This window comes from Myzus persicae, unplaced genomic scaffold, assembly GCF_001856785.1.
Source record: "Myzus persicae strain clone G006 unplaced genomic scaffold, MPER_G0061.0, whole genome shotgun sequence".
NCBI classification, from domain to species: Eukaryota; Metazoa; Arthropoda; class Insecta; order Hemiptera; family Aphididae; genus Myzus; species Myzus persicae.
The window spans coordinates 49,528-66,394 of NW_019104047.1; the positions used below are offsets into that span (position 1 = coordinate 49,528).

General features: G+C 30.7%; 2 protein-coding genes across 2 annotated transcripts; both read left to right on the plus strand.

The window, feature by feature from the left end:
• Positions 1-4,297: 4,297 nt before the first annotated feature.
• On the plus strand, positions 4,298-4,723 carry LOC111038052 (piggyBac transposable element-derived protein 4-like). Its single transcript, XM_022320978.1, has one exon. The coding sequence runs from the start codon at positions 4,298-4,300 to the stop codon at positions 4,721-4,723; it is 426 nt and encodes a 141-aa protein (XP_022176670.1).
• Positions 4,724-6,127: 1,404 nt separating this feature from the next.
• LOC111038053 lies at positions 6,128-7,402 on the plus strand. The gene is made up of 2 exons (XM_022320979.1): positions 6,128-7,165; positions 7,223-7,402. Exons 1-2 carry the CDS (start codon positions 6,128-6,130, stop codon positions 7,400-7,402), a joined length of 1,218 nt encoding a protein of 405 aa, XP_022176671.1.
• The last annotated feature ends 9,465 nt before the right edge of the window (positions 7,403-16,867 follow it).

Here is a 16,867-nt window from a genome sequence, read left to right on the forward strand (position 1 = left end):
CACAGAATAACCAGAATGGACACACGCTGAGCACTCAAAAATCTGTTCAACTTTGTGGAATATCAGTGTATCCATGTATATAATAAAAATGTAAAATTCTTTCTGTCTGGTCACACTGATAAGGGTTTGTTTACTAACTTTCGACATCAGCTGTCCATATATCTGCGATTGTTTACAAAACATCAGTTTGACTTTTGCGCTCTTATTTGAAATTAATGTTTTAATTATTTTATTAATTAAGAAATTAAATCAAATTAATCGTAATTTTTGTTTTTTAAATGTATTATTTAATTATTTATTCGTTTTAGAATTTTTTCTAGTGTTAAATTTTTAAATAGAACAATGTTATCTGAAACTAAACGTAAAAATAGGAAATTATCAATTCTAAAACATTTATAATTAATATTATTAAATTTTGTGTCATATTTTACCATTTTATACAACTTTTTAGAATTAATTGACTAAAAAAATTACTAATATGTATAAAGGTATCTACCGTATAAGTACCTACTTAATATTATACAATACACATTTTTTATTTTTGTATATATGTACCTAGGTAGTTGTAACTTGTAAATATATTATATACATGTAATTGTAATAAATTTGTTTAAACCTACAATGTATTTTGAGATTTATTTGTTCAATGCACCTATGATCTAAAATATATATTTCATGATCTACACTTACCTATGCTAGACAAAAAATGTTATGTTATTAATTTAAAATATACATTTTATAATTCAAATAAAAATTAACTAACACAGAAATTGAAAAATCAGTTATTCACTTTACAGAGTACAGACTTCATATTTTGGAACATAAACACAAAAGACACTGAGGCGAGTAAGCAAGTTGCAAACTTGCAACTTACAACTTTATTACTTATTAGGTTAGGCTAAAGCACGATTATAAAGATTCTTTATAATCGTCGTTTAAGGTAATTACTAATTGCCTCTGTTCAGGGAATAACAGTCGCGCTAGAAACAAAGAATAATGGGAATTATCTTTCTACCGGCAGCACTGATATTCCACCAGGTGTTGCAAATCTGTGCCCCATAAGAACCCATGTTAAACTGAAAAGGTGTCTCTTCTGGTTATTCTGTGGTATAGATATCTGTGAGTACTAGTTAACATTGATTATGATTCTAATACCAGAATCAGAATGTACAATGTTGCCACTTTATTTAGATATCATTAGCACTCCACAAATATTTTTTTTCCCGGAGTTATCACATTTTTTATCTAAATACATTTGTTTTAATATTAATATGATCTTAACGCGAATTGTACTACTGATAAAAACCTAAATAGGCTCTAAATGCACCTTGTGCAAATAATTTTATCATATTATATGAACATGTGCTAATGTATGATAAGAAATATAACAGATTATTTTGAATTTTGTTTGTGATATTAAATAATACCTAATTATTATTTATTGCTAAGTTATTTAATATTTTATTATGATTTATGACAACTGTCTAAGTGTAAAATCTAATTGCTAAATCAATAACTCATACATATCGTAATATAAAATGTCTCAATTGCGAGATAAAGATATTGATGCTCTATTGGTTGATTCAGACTTCGAATTTTCTGACGATTCAGGAAGTGATTTTGATGATACTGATAATGATCCTGATTTTTTTGACAATAACAGTATTCTTAATACTAATGATGGTGTTGATTCAGATGCTGGTAATTAAATAATTTTACTTAAGTTTATGTGTGCTTCTCGATTGAAAATATTATTTAAATTGAACTAATTTGTTTTAGAATCAGATAATAATAATTCTCCAACCAGTAGTCTTATTATCACACATCAAGCACCAACACCAAGGCCAAGAGGTCGCCCAAAACTTGTTGGATCACCTGCAGCTGTAACTTCTCGAGTGTGGCGTGCTGATGACGGACACATCAATAATTATCCTTACAACCCTGATTCAGAAGAAATAGGATTAAACACTGATTTAAAAGACACATTATTAGAAGGTTCAACATTTGATTTTTTTAAATTAATTGTCGATGATAATATTATTCAAAAACTAGTAGAACATACAAATATATATGCTTTACAAAAACTAAGTTCAACGTTTTCAAGTCAAAGCAGAATGTATAAATGGACAAATACAGATGTAGAAGAAATGCATAATTGGTTGGGACTTGTATTATGGATGGGATTAGTTCAGTTACCTGAAGTTGGCTTGTACTGGAGTAGTTCCCCCCTATTTTCTACAAACTTTGGGAATGTTATGAGTAGAAATAGGTTCCAAAACTTATCAACTATGATCCATTATTCTAATAAGGAAACCAGTGATCAAACAAATCGGTTATATAAATTAGGAACCATAGTTGAAGACATTATGGTTAATTCCAATAATTGTATGTCTTGAGTCAAATACTTTATGTATCGATGAATCTATGGTACACCATTTACAGGTAGACTATTCTTTAAGCAGTATTTAAAAAACAAAAGACACAAATATGGGATTAAGTTATTTAAACTTTGTATGCCCCCTAACTACACAATTAAGCTGAAAGTGTATGCTGGAAAAGAAGTTACTCCGGAAACAAGTGTATCATTTAAAGTTGTAATGGAATTGATAGATCCATACTTAGATTTTGGAAGGACCCTTATTATCGACAATTGGTATACTAGCACGTTCACGGTCATTTACTGCTATTATAGCAGTAATTTCAATTTTTTTCAATTATCATTTAATTTTAATGGGTCACTACTGCTATAACAGTAATATACAAAACTAGCGAAATCGGACATTACTGTTCATGCAGTATTATTTTCAATGGTATTAAATGAAACTATACATCTGGCTGACCTATTATGATCAGCCATATGTTTGGGCACAATTAAATAAACAATTCTATTTTTATATTTCTCATTGGTATTTTGTATTTCGTCCTATCATACCTAATAATTATAATAAAAATAATTTTTATCAGTTTATACGTCGTATGAACCGAATTATACAATATATTTCCACATATTTTTAGTAATCCGTGGTCTATTGCGTGCGTAGGACACTCGTGTTCGTACTTTCATATTATATTTTTTTTACATTTGCGTACATAATGTTTACTTACATACATACAATATTCTTGTGTTATAAAAATGAAGCGTTCCAAACAAGACATCGAAGAATTTTGAATGAAAGTTTAGAATTTGATTCCGACACTACTGAACTGTACGATTCAGATGTGGACCCCGAATATTTACCGAAAGTAATCAACAAAACAATTTCTACAGGTAATAATGATAATATTATTTCTGCTGACTCATCGCGTACACTATCATTGTCGAGTTCTTCATCATATGACGAATCGGCTTCAGAAGTTCAAGTGATAGTTGTAATGATGATGAACTAGACATTGATTGTTGGGTAGAAACGTATGCAGATATTCCAGACTTAAGTTTTTGTAGAGATAATGTTGGTATACAATTTGAAATTAATGATGTGCACGTTATAACCCTATTGAAATTTTCAAACAATTTTGGACCAACGAAATTATTGATATAATTGTAAGTTATATTAATAATTATGGTGAAAGAATGTCAACATTAGAACGTCATCATAAAAAAGGTTCCAGGTTGTCAAACTTTCAGCCAACTTGTTCGCAAGAAGTTCAAACGTTTTTGGGTTTGTGTCTTCTTGGTGGCTCATTAAAATTTTCCGTCGTAAGAGATATGTTTTCAGACAACCCGTTATACTATCATCCAATTGTGAGTCATATTATGTCAGGAAGAAGGTTTGAAAAATTACTAAGATTTTTTAGTGCTCAGTATGCAGGTGATAATCCATTAGTTGGTCCCATGAAGAAAATTTATCCCGTTTTTGATATGCTTATACAAAAGTTCCAAAGCTTATATTCCCTGATGAAAATTTATCTCTTGATGAATCTTTACTTCTACATCGTGGTCGGTTAACATGGCGACAATATATTAAAAATAAAAAGGCTAAATATGGAATTAAGTTCTACGAACTTTACACACATGACGGATACGTCTTAAATATTGACATGTATAGAGGTAAAAATACGTCATCAACAGTTATTGAACCTAACCTTGAAGGTTTGTCAAAAGTTGACAATATTGTTATTAATCTAATGAAACCGTATTTAAATAAAGGTTATGGCCTTTATATGGATAATTTTTACAATAGCGTCACGTTATCAAATTTATTGCTTGAAAAAAAAACTCACTCGACGGGAACATGAAGAAGCAATCGCAAAAGAAATCCCAAGGAGGTGACTGCCAAAAAATTAAAACCTGGTGAATATGTATGGAGATTGGAGACGCAATAAAAATGTGTATGTGTCAAAGTGGAAAGATAAAAGAGACGTGCTCTGTATTACAAGTAAAAATCACCCGAAAATCGTATCCACAACAAATAGATATGGGGGCGAAAAAAATAAACCTATAGAGATAAAGGACTACAATGATTTTATGAGTGGTATAGATCGTTCAGATCAGATGGTAAGCTATTACTCGTGTCCCAGAAAAGCCGCTAAATGGTATAAAACGGTGCTATTTCATTTGCTCGACATAACCGCCTGGAATTCGTATTTTATTTTTAACAAAAAGTTTGGTGTAAGAAACACTACCTTTAAGCAATTCCGTGATTTACTCATCAAAAATGTAATTGGTCTTCCAATAGAAACTACTGCAGCAGAACTTTTCAAAGACAAAAAAAGCAGCACCTGAAAATAATCATTACTCAGAAAAAATATCTCGTCCGCCAAATTTTAAAAAAGAAACATACTTCAAAAACTGTAAGCAGTGCTATAAGACGAAAATAAGAAAACAATCATTCCAATGCAAAAGTTGTGGTAAACCTTTATGCCCTGGTAAGTGCTTCGAAGAATGGCACAAGGATAATATTATATAAAGCATTAATTTTATTATTATTATTATTTTATTATTCATATACTTATACTTTTTATAGATTCTTTTTTTGTGCAATATAATTATAATGTATTTTTTACTCATAAAAAGTAGTTGCATATATTTTGAAGAATTAATTATTAATAATAAAAATATATTCTGAAAAGTAATAAAATAGGTGTTGTGATCATTTCAATATTAGTATATTTTTAATGCTAAATAAGTTATTACTGCTATAGCAGTAATATAAAAGTGATTCTCTGAGGAAGTTACTTGAAAAATATTAAATAGTGAAGTGACCGCGAACGTGCTACTATAGAATTAGCAGAACAACTTGGACAACGAAAAACATATTGTATTGGGACATTAAGGTCAAATAGAAAATCAAACCCTAAGGAAGTTTTTAATTCTAAATTAAAAAAGGTCAACAGAATTCATTAAGAAGTGATAGTAATGTAATGGTTTTAAAGGAAGGACAAGAGAGATATTTATATGTGCAGTACCAAATCAACAAATTAAATGATAAATATAACTAAACATAAGAAAGCATCTCAAAAACCAGAATCAGTTATTATGTACAACAAAGAGAAAGGCTGTATTGATTTGTCAGACCAAAAGGCTTCTTTTTCTAATCCACTACGGAGAACTATGAAATGGTATAGAAAAGTTTTTATTGACTTATTATTAAATGTTGGTGTATACTCTATTCAGTTTAAGTAGACATACTCGTCAGACGAAAACTGGTTTTGGTCGCGCATGTCTCGCAGCGTTAGTGTCCAATGTCGCATTTCCACCTGGTGAATATGACACTATACACCGTGAGTTAAATTAACACAACGTTATTGCTACTCCGCGCGTACACGTATATTCCTGTACACTCCGCTGATTCGTTTAAACATTTTATTGAAACCTAATTTTTATTTTATTCTACAATTTATTTGTAACAATGGATAAAAGTGGCAACACAGAGACTGCAGGCCCGTCAGTCAAATTATTTCCATCACCAATAAAAAAAAATAAACGAGGAAAGTGAGTATTTTGCAAAATATATTAAAGTATTAGATGTTAAGTCCTATTTTTTATTCGTTTTTTTCATTTATTTCTTTTGTTTAACTTGTACAACATGTTTTTTCAATATATTTCCTGAACTATTGGTACTAATGTACTAAACGTACATTTTTTTTTTAGATAATTAGTTCTTCCGAACGTTTAAGGATTATAAACATGTACAAGGCAAATTTGGAGGAAGATCCCAACATGTCCATGAGGAGTATGAGACAGATAATTTCAAAAAATATGGGAATTGGCGAGTCAACTGTGCACAGGACAATTAATGAATACAAGGAATCATGTACAGTGACTTCTCCGAAACGCAAAAGGGTAAGAGAAAATGTTTTCCATTTATACGATGACTTTTCGAGAAACGCAGTCGGTAGACATGTCCATAATATTTGGTTTCGACGTGAAATTCCAACCATCGATAAAAAAGTTTCTGATGACAAAAGTTTACCGGCTATATCGCGAACTAATTTGTTCAAACTTATTAAAGATCTGGATTTCCGTTATTGTAAGCGCAGTCGTAATAGTGCTCTAACTGAAAAAAACGAAATCGTTGTATGGCGTAGACGATATTTACGGGCAATACGAGAATACCGAGAACAGGGTCGTCACATTTATTATTTAGACGAGACATGGGTAAATGCTGGCGAATGCCCAAATAAGGTATGTGTAGATTCAACAATACAATCCCACCGTGATGCATTCCTTAAGGGGCTCACAGCCGGTGCTCCGGCTCCAAGTGGCAAAGGTAAACGCCATATTGTTCTACACATCGGTTCCGAAGATGGATTTGTTCCCGGTGGGTTGTTATGTTTTGAATCGAAAAAAAATTCATGGGATTATCATGATGAGAAGAACGGTCAGACATTTTATGATTGGATGGAAAACATTTTACCTCAACTGCGAGACAACTGTGTTATAGTGACGGACAGCGTAAATCACTCGGTAAAGAAAGACAAATCACCGACATCGTCTACAAGGAAGGCCGAAATAATAAAATGGTTAGAAGATAAAGGCGAGGTCGTTGATTATACCATGGTTATCCCAGAATTATTGGAAATTGTTAAAAGAATCAAGCCACTTCATAACAAGTATGTGATAGACGAACTCGCCAAAGCTAGTAATAAAACAATTTTGAGACTACCTCCTTACCACTGCGAGCTCAATCCCATTGAACTCGCGTGGTCATCTATTAAGAATCAAGTAAAAATGAATAATAGTACTTTTAAATTACCAGATGTAAAAAAATTATTATTAGAGGGTATAGAACGAGTAGATCAAGTAATGTGGAAAAACTTTATACAGTATACAATAAAAGAAGAAAAATTTTTTTGGGAAATTGACAATATTGTAGACGAAGTGTTGGCAGCGGAAACATCAAATTTGACATTGACAATTACCGGTGACACATCGTCAGATTCTGAGTCCGAATCTGACTAAAATCACATAATCAGTAAATATATGACAATGTTTTAAAAATTGTATAAAATGTGAATGTAAATATTATGACGATGTTTTAAAAATTGTATAAAATGTATGTAAATATGACGATGTTTTAAAATTGAAAAAAAATGTGTATACTAAAGAATAATACTAAAGATATTATGAAAAATAAATACATAAAAGATAAAAGCAAGACATTCTTTTTAATACTCTGTATACAATGTCGTATGCCTGGCGGCAGCTGTTGACTCCGATCGTAAACGATGATCGGCGACGGCAGCGACCAATCACCGAATACCATTCACCGACCAGGGGGGTCAGACTGTTTCGGCGGCTCAGTATGCATGCGCGAAAGCGGGTCAACTTAAACTGAATGGAGTATAGTTAATGCTGCATGTTTGTTTAACTTGACTACTAAAAGTACAACGAGTATTACATATTTCCGGTCTTCATTAGATGAAAGCTCAATCAAAAAGACAGTAATCCCAAAATCTCCATCAGCTGAAAAACATAAGCTACAAAAGTGTAAACGTAGTAGATGTTGTGTATGCTACAAAAAAATGAAAGAAGAAGAGGGGAGAAAATATGCACAAGTATATTGTACTAAAGTGTCCACAAAATGCACTGTATGTGACAAAGTTTTATGCCAAAGATGTTTTTTTGATATACACCACCATATTATACCTAAAATAAAATAAAAGACAGTTTTATTATTATTATTATGCTACAAATATGATATTAGCCGTTAATACAAATTATTTTGTTTTGTTAGTTTTGTTTATTTTATTTTGTATAATAAAGGTAGTTATAAAAATGTATTTTATTTTGTTTTTACTATAAAAAAATGAGACATGAGTTACTGTTATTATTATAATTTAAAAAAATTCAATTATCCAGTTATAGAAATAATTTTATTTTGTTTTTATTATACAGATTATTTTGCTTTGTTTTGACACTATAACTAACATAAGTTACTTTTCTTATTATAATTTAAAAAAAATGTTACTATTCAGTTATAAAAAATATTTTTATTTGTTTTTATTATAAAGCCAAGTATAAAGATTATTTTATTTGTTATTATTTAAAAAATAGTTAACTATTAATGTAACTTACCTAGTTAATTTTATTATCATTGTTACAATATAACATAAAAAAAATGAGATCCAATATTGGATCTCTTTTTACAAGTATTTACAAAAAAGTGTTTAAAATCAATCTCCAGAGCCACAAGTGAAAAATTGGGTCTCACCCAAAAATAACAATATCATCCCAAGAAACTTTTAATTTAAACCTGCTTAACATCAGTACGAAGTTTTAGAAATTTTTAATGATATTAAGTACCTTGGCAATTTTGACATCAAATTGGTTTGACATGATGTTGGTTGTATCAAGTATGCTATTTCTCAGGGTTTCATTTAAATCAACCAACATCCCTGTAGTATGAACTCCGCTCGTTGCACTTTCGTCACTTCCTGAATTAAAGAATCGGTTAACACAGAGTCTGATTTATCAGACACCGGTCTACCGGACACACGGTATACAGGCAAGAAAAAAATACTAAAAATTTTGCATATCATTAAGTATTAGAATAATAAACACTTTTTTTTTCTATTAATCATACCAATTGAGTTCAATATTCATGATTAAGACAGGACAATGTCTGTCGGTTCAGCTAGAAAAAAAGTTAGCCAAAAAAATGTAGCTACTCAAAATCAATGACATTATATAATATATTTTCCTAATCCCACCGGGAGCATTCTAAGATAAAATATTCGCCAGTTCCATCGTTCATTACTGTCATTAGCGTATATAGTAAACATATTTTTGTTGTTCATTCCGTATAACTTTCTTAATTTTTTCTTTAAAAGAACAAATAAATTCCATTAACATAAACAAATACAAAAAAAAAAAAAAATTAGCGAAATCGGTCCAGCCATCCATGCGTGATCCGGTGACCAGGGGAAAAAGGGATTCATTTTTAAACATAGAAGATTATTTTTTGACTCTGCATTAGACTTTAAAAAAACAAACAAAATGTTGTAGATTTAAATTATTTTGAAATAGTATTTAGATAAATCGATAAGTCATACCATGAAAAATATTTTATCAATAATTTTTGTAATGGGTGGTTGTACTCAAATATAGCAAAAACATTAAAAAAAAAAAAATAAATTCTGTTACGTCTATGTTGCACATGGCCAGACAGAAAAGAAAAAAAAATACGCAGACATCCTCTAAAATTAATATAACAATTTCTGGTATTTTTTCTCCATTGGATTCCTCAAGGAGGATGATTGTGTTATACCCGGATTACAGGGAGTAATAGTGCTTTACCTATAACATGGTTAACTTGAACTGGTCCTGAGTTTCGCTACTTGCCTAATGGAATCGTTGACAGTGATGTCATACAAAAAAAAAAAATGGTCTAACAATAAACACAAACAAGACAAAACTAATGGAACTAATAGATAGTGACATAGACCCAAAGCAAAGGGAAGAACTAACGTTTGAAAAAGTGCATTACACGAGATCCCATATTTTGGAAAAAGTGTTTTCAATGAATTCAAAAGACTCTACAAAAGAGATACCCCAGGTAACAGAAAAAAGAAATTGATGTTATTACCTCAGTTTGACACAGTAGAATTGAAAGACGTTTTTCATGGCATGACCCATTCAGCGAAACGGTTAATTTTTTATGAATTAAAAACGATCAGTACTAAGCGTGATGCGCTAAAGGTGGAACCCATTGTAACAACTTCTCAAATGCAAGTGCTAGACTTGTTTAACGCTCATAATACATTAAATTATGAAAAAATTCAAAGGAAAACGGAAGATTCCAAAAGAGAATTTAATTAAAGATCTGCAAGACATGATAAAGACAGTAAATCATTTGCAGCGTTTCCATTTCAAAATCACCATGGGCCAAGAAATCAAATTAACAGGTAAATCCTAAGTTAGCAAAAACGTTCAATGAAAATAAGAAGGCTTAGCATATAACTATGATTCCCGAAAAACAATTGTATGAATAAATAACTATTTTACAGAATAATTATATTAAGGATGAATATTTTTAGATTTGAAAAAAATCGTATTAAAAATATTGAGAAAGAAGAATAATACGCACGTTCAAGTTACGACGATGAAGACTATCAATTGTTGAGTGATATTTCATTACTGGATGGATACAAAACAAACACTGGAAGTTTTGGAAGTAAATGAATTAAGGCATTAAAACTTTGAAAAAAATGGAAGACATTTAATTTTGATGACATTGAAGCTTTTCAAGGTAAAGAGAGTTTGTTGAAGAAAATGAATTGATTCCAAAACAATGTAATCAGAATTTAAATACAATCACATCATTGCCATGTTCGAGAGCTGAATGAAAAGGTAAATCCAGTGTCAACAGGTTTGTTGCAGCTGAAGAAATACGATGATAATTTAAACAAAAGGCAATGAATAACCCATATCGTTTATAATTTCGACAAAGAAAATCATAAGATTGGTGAACTTTATTTCAGGGCTTGAAAGTTGAAATCGACATGGTATACTTATTTTGAATACCGGTTAGAACCATAAAAGCCCAAAATTGATATCGAAACCGAAGAGGAAATGTTTTTGGTTTCAAGCCCTGCTACCCAACTTAACCATTCTAATCACCAATTAATATCCCACATAGCATTGCCCAATGTTAAAACTTCTATAAATATTTAGGCCGAGTCGAATTGAAAGATTCAGAAAACAGGATTTAATAAAACTATACAAAGTATTTATTTTTAAACAATGAAACTAGAATAAATTCTCAATGCTATATAAACATTAATTAAATTTAGTTAAAATTTGTATTAAATGTTGAACAAACGTACATTATTACAATATTCAATTCGAGTATCATAAAGAATGTTTATAATGGGTTACCAAGTTCGGAGTCTGTAAATTGGGGCGAGGCCGTTTTCAACCAAAAACGTACCCTTCCCTTTTCGGTAAATTCACTTTTCGACCAAATTCAAAAGACTGATTCCCTTTTCTGCCAAAACAAAAATTTATATAATATATGCGAAAAAAAAAATAATATATAATAATAAACATTATGTATAAATCACATTTTTAAGTATGATTTTGTTAAGTTAGTTTCAAAACAAATATTTTAAAACGCAATGAATCAGAGCTAACAAAAATCAGACAATGACAGAACATAATAATTTTATAGGTAACCTTATGCCATTTTTTTTTTTGTGATTTATAAATTATTTTAAACCATAATATGAATAGGTTTGTGATATGTTAACATAATTTATTTTTTAAATAATTTTAAACATTTTATGCAACCTATTCTTTTAATAATTTTCTAGAACATATAGTATACGTATATCATCAATTATATTGTTAATAATAATAATTTTACTACAATTCTATACCTGATAGTTTATTTTTTATATATACATTATACACACTACTTTTATACACAATAATTATTGACAACATTTTTAATTTTTTTTATAAAATACTGTACACATTAACATAAAAATATAATGTTAATATATTAATATTCTCATATTTTAAAAATGTTCTATACTTACATTAGTTAACAACATTTTATGCAACTTATAAAAACTATATAGCAGCAATTTTTTTTTTGGCCGAAAAGGGAAGGGTACGTTTTTGGTCGAAAACGGCCCCCAAAAAAGGTCATAGTCACATACTATGTAAATTACGGCCTGGGTATATTTTATATATACCTACGTGAATTGCGGCCTGGGATATTCCGATTTCCGGTCGGCTGCACAATTTAAACATAAGTATTGAATATTGATAATCTTTAATCGATGTAGATAATATGTTCACTAAAATAATATTACTAGCAGCCAGTGTGCATTTGACCGACGATCTTACGCATGAGGTTTTACTCTTTGATCTAAAGTTAACATTTATTTTCAATTTATTAAAAATGGAAGTTATGAAAAGCGAAAGGAATAAAACTTTAAAACGCGTAAGAGCTTTTTGAAATTTAATCATAATAATGTTTGCATAGATAGTTATAAAGATCACAGTTATTTTAAAATTTCGGAACAAATCATGAATCGACAGAAACTTAGTAACAATTTAAAAGAAAAGCCGTCGACAATATGTTTACCAAGCCATCTTAAATTTTTCCAGGCCGAAAATTACATAAAAATTAAAAATGGGACGCAATTTACAGCTACCCACCAAGTTTTTATTTTGTACATCCTAGTGCCCGCTTCCGTTCCGGAACACAAAAATAGAATGAGAACCTCTGTCTACGCAGTGGGTGAGGTTCGGGGTACAACGGCGGCCAGCCGTCACTTTTCGAGACGCAGACTATAGTAAAGTTTCATATACAGTATTATAAAATAATTTACATATTTCAGTTTATTGTATAGCTATAATATACATGTATATTTTTTTTATATTTTTTTTCATTAAAAAAAAATGCATATTTATTCTTACTTAGTTATATATTACATATACTTAATACCTAGACTTTGCATTACACGAAATACCGTCATTTGATAAGAGTGTTTTCAATGAATTCAAAAAACACTCAACAAAAGAAATAAGTACCCCGGGTAACAGAAAAAAGAAATGAATCAGTTTGATACTGTAGATTTGAAGTCCCCATAATAAAAAAAAGTATATAGTAATATTTCTCAATGAGAATAATATACTCGGTATATTGTTTTTACTCTCGTATTTTCGTACCCAACACACTTTGTTCAGCATATGATTTTAGTCTCTGATTCGACATTGTGTGAAGCGGTGGGTGATGCTTGGGTTAAATATAAATGGCACGTGGAAGTATAATAATATTATAGTATTTACGCCAACGGCTGTAACAGTATAACATAGTGTATTAGCATAGGTGTACACTTTCGTGTCGCTCGGAATTTAAAATTAAATATCTAAAAAAGAATCATAGTTGTAATAAATTAGTCTCCTTTCTCTGATTTGATATTTAATTAGTCAGTCGAGCGTATGACGGCGATCCATCAAAAGATAGACCACACATAGGCTGCTGCAGACGCGTGCGCCTCTCACGTTTCGGTGCGTTTCGCTCGGTGACAGTTTAATTTACAAATAACTTATTTTTCTCATATGTATTGCACCCGAGGCATCGAAAAGTGTTCAAAAATGTATGTCCTTAAGACGAAGATTGTACCATACATCTATATCTTTATTCTTAATAATTTCAAATATTTTCATTTTACGTATCTACCTACATAATAAAGTATTAGATATTATAATATATATTATGTATTATTCGTATGTGTATACAGTTGTACGTACCTACATATTATTATACATCATAAACGCGAATATGTACCTATTCGTATTTAATTGACTGACCATCGCCGTACTTGTGAAACACACGGTTCAATTAATATAATAATCATTTCGTCTTAATTGCTTTTTAATTTTTATATCTGTCAGAACCGTGCCTGCAACCAGCTGCACTCAACAACTCACGTGGAGATTTAAATGTGTACCCAGATCGTTTCTTACATTGAAACGCAAAAATAATAGTACAATAACTCAATATTATATTATTATACGCACATGCACATGACTTGCTTGCGAAAAAAATGATTATTATCCTGAAAGACGTCTACGCGATATAACATTATGTTCCTAAGCGAATTCTGCGTGATGATATACCTACAACAATTATTTCCGAACTCGGAGTAATATTTAACAAGCACGTAATCGAGCTGTTCAATGAAGTATCTTAAATGCACTGAAATGCACCCGATCAATCACGAGTGGGAAATGTTAAAATATTTTCATGAACATCATTCTTTATTTAATTTTTTTAAATTATTGGAAAAGTACAAATTATCGCTTTTACACACATGCTTTTGGGTTAGAAAGTCTGTTAATCATAATTTACGAAATGAGTTTACTAGTATTAGTTTCAAACCTTTTTTACATGATAGCAGTCATTGATCGTGCTATATTGGTATGACGTATAAAAAACATTACAGACATGTATATACCTATACACATTTGCTGGGACCGTTATTAAACCTTATACAATATAGTGACCTTCATTTATCGTATTTTAAAGTCTCTTAAATCGATTATAAAAATTAATTAGTTATTTCAACCTGACACTAAAAACGTCTACAAGTCTAATTCGGCGGGCCTATGGCGCTGTTTTCATCCACTCTAATGGCCGGTCATTAGTTCATAATAATGAATGATGATGATAATAATAATAATAATAATAATAATAATACGAAAAATGGAATGTTCATCAGAGATCTTTTAAATGATATGTTGCGAGATATATCAGTGAACGCATAATATTTGCGTACCACGGGTGAGCGAAACCGGGAGACGCCATGCACTACGGCGGTAAATCCGATGCAGGTGGTCCGTTTAAATAACCAGAAGCCAGAAAATTAAAAAAAAAAATAAATAAATAAATAAATATACCATAATATGAACAATTTTAAACAGCCTAGTTTTTAAATACCTCAGAGCTATTTTATGACTGATATTAATTTTGTTTGAACGCAGATAATATAAGTGCATAACGCGGAGGGGAAATAATTGGACTGTTAAAAATATTTGTCTTTAATTCTGGTTTCTCGCACATTATAGAATATTAATATTAATTGATATATATAAATGTGTATGATGTATTTTGAGATGGCGATACCGTTCAACATTTATCGCTATTTACAATTATAGTCATGATAACAGAACACTACATTGTACCAACTGCTTATTACAAAAATAAGTACATTAATTATTAACTAATATTAAGTTTTTTTCTCGCCTCCAAATATTTTTTTTCAAATTATCAGGACTGCTATGGATATTGCCGACTAATTTCAATATTACATGTTTGCATATTTTACAAATTTTTAGATTTGTAACTGTTTTTGAATCAAGGTTGGTAATTTTGTATGAAATTATATTTTAGTAAAAGCGTTTTTAAATTATTGTCAGCCAAATTGTCTAAATAAATACCGATTACGCAGAAGCGCTGATACGACACCAAGCAACGCCGCGAAGTTCATAATTTTCAATTATTTGGTTCAAATTTTTAACTTTTGTTATCTACTATTTCGTTGGGGGTTTTTTTTTTGTTCATTTCTACTGCGGTTATCAATTTTACTTTTAAGAGATCAAACTAGTGTTCGATTTATTATGGAATATAAAATACACCATATAACGTCAAATTGTTGATAACATCAAACCAGTAGAATACGTTCAACTGGTTGACCACTATCTTCTTATTAAGGCTGTCTAGATACACTAATAACCTTTTATGGTATCGATGACTGGAGGAGGAACTATGGTGCCAATACGTCTCCTTCAGCCGCAATCGTTTATTGTCAAAAACAAAAACATACAACAATTAACAACGGTGGGCCAATCCCCCGCTCAATGCTATTAGTTATTACAAACAAAATTGGTCTATATGTATCATAAAACGGCGGACTATATGTATAATAAAACGGCTCTCCCTAATTTTATTGTCTTAAGCTACAAATCAATTTTCGGCTAACAATGTTCTATGCTGAATTCCGTCGGTTCACAGCCCGTCGTACTCGTTCTTCTTCTTCTTTGACCATAAGAATGTTTTCCACCATGCCGTAGAACAGCCTGAACCGCTCTTCGGCTTCTCTCAGGATCACATACTTCCCGTGAGCGTACGCCGACAAGAGCTCGAACGCCGGTCCGCAATGTCCGGAACGTCGTCAGCGCTCGGCCATACACTAATAACCTAGAACGTGTGTTGATTTTCAAAATATTTTGTACTTAGGGTTAAACCAGCTCCACAAATATGAAGGTTTGTAATTTAATGTTTATGAGCATAAATCTCTATGTATTAGCATACACAGCACATAAGGATATTTAACAACTCATCTGGCGAAGCAGTTTAGAAAGACTCTCCCTTTACCCTAATATTAAAATAAAAAATTTGAAATGTAGCTGAAAAATTTGTTTGCAAGGAAAATCAATGAATAATAAATATGTTTTTGGCAAATATTAATACTATTAATATTATAAGCAAGGGCGTGCCTAGGGGAGGGGGTGTTCAAATCCCCCCTCGAAAAATAAAAAGAGTTATTAATTTAAGTTGACCATAATATATATACGGTGCTTGATTACGCTAGGTCTGGAGATAGAACCCCCCCCCCCAAAAAAAAAAAAAATTTCTAGGCACACACTGATTATAAAATACTTTACGAAAATAAGGAGGAAAAAAATGTTTGCCATCCTAAACACATATTTTTGTTTAAACGAGCTATTAAGATATTCTCAAGTGATACTATATATTATAAAGTAAATTAATGTAAGTCATTTATTAAATATCGTTACAGCAAACAACGATTTTTCGGTGGCCTAGTGGATTTTTTAAGTTTTATACAGAAAACCAATAACTCATTTAGTCATACCCAAACCGCCCGCAGCTGCGATAACCGGTAAACA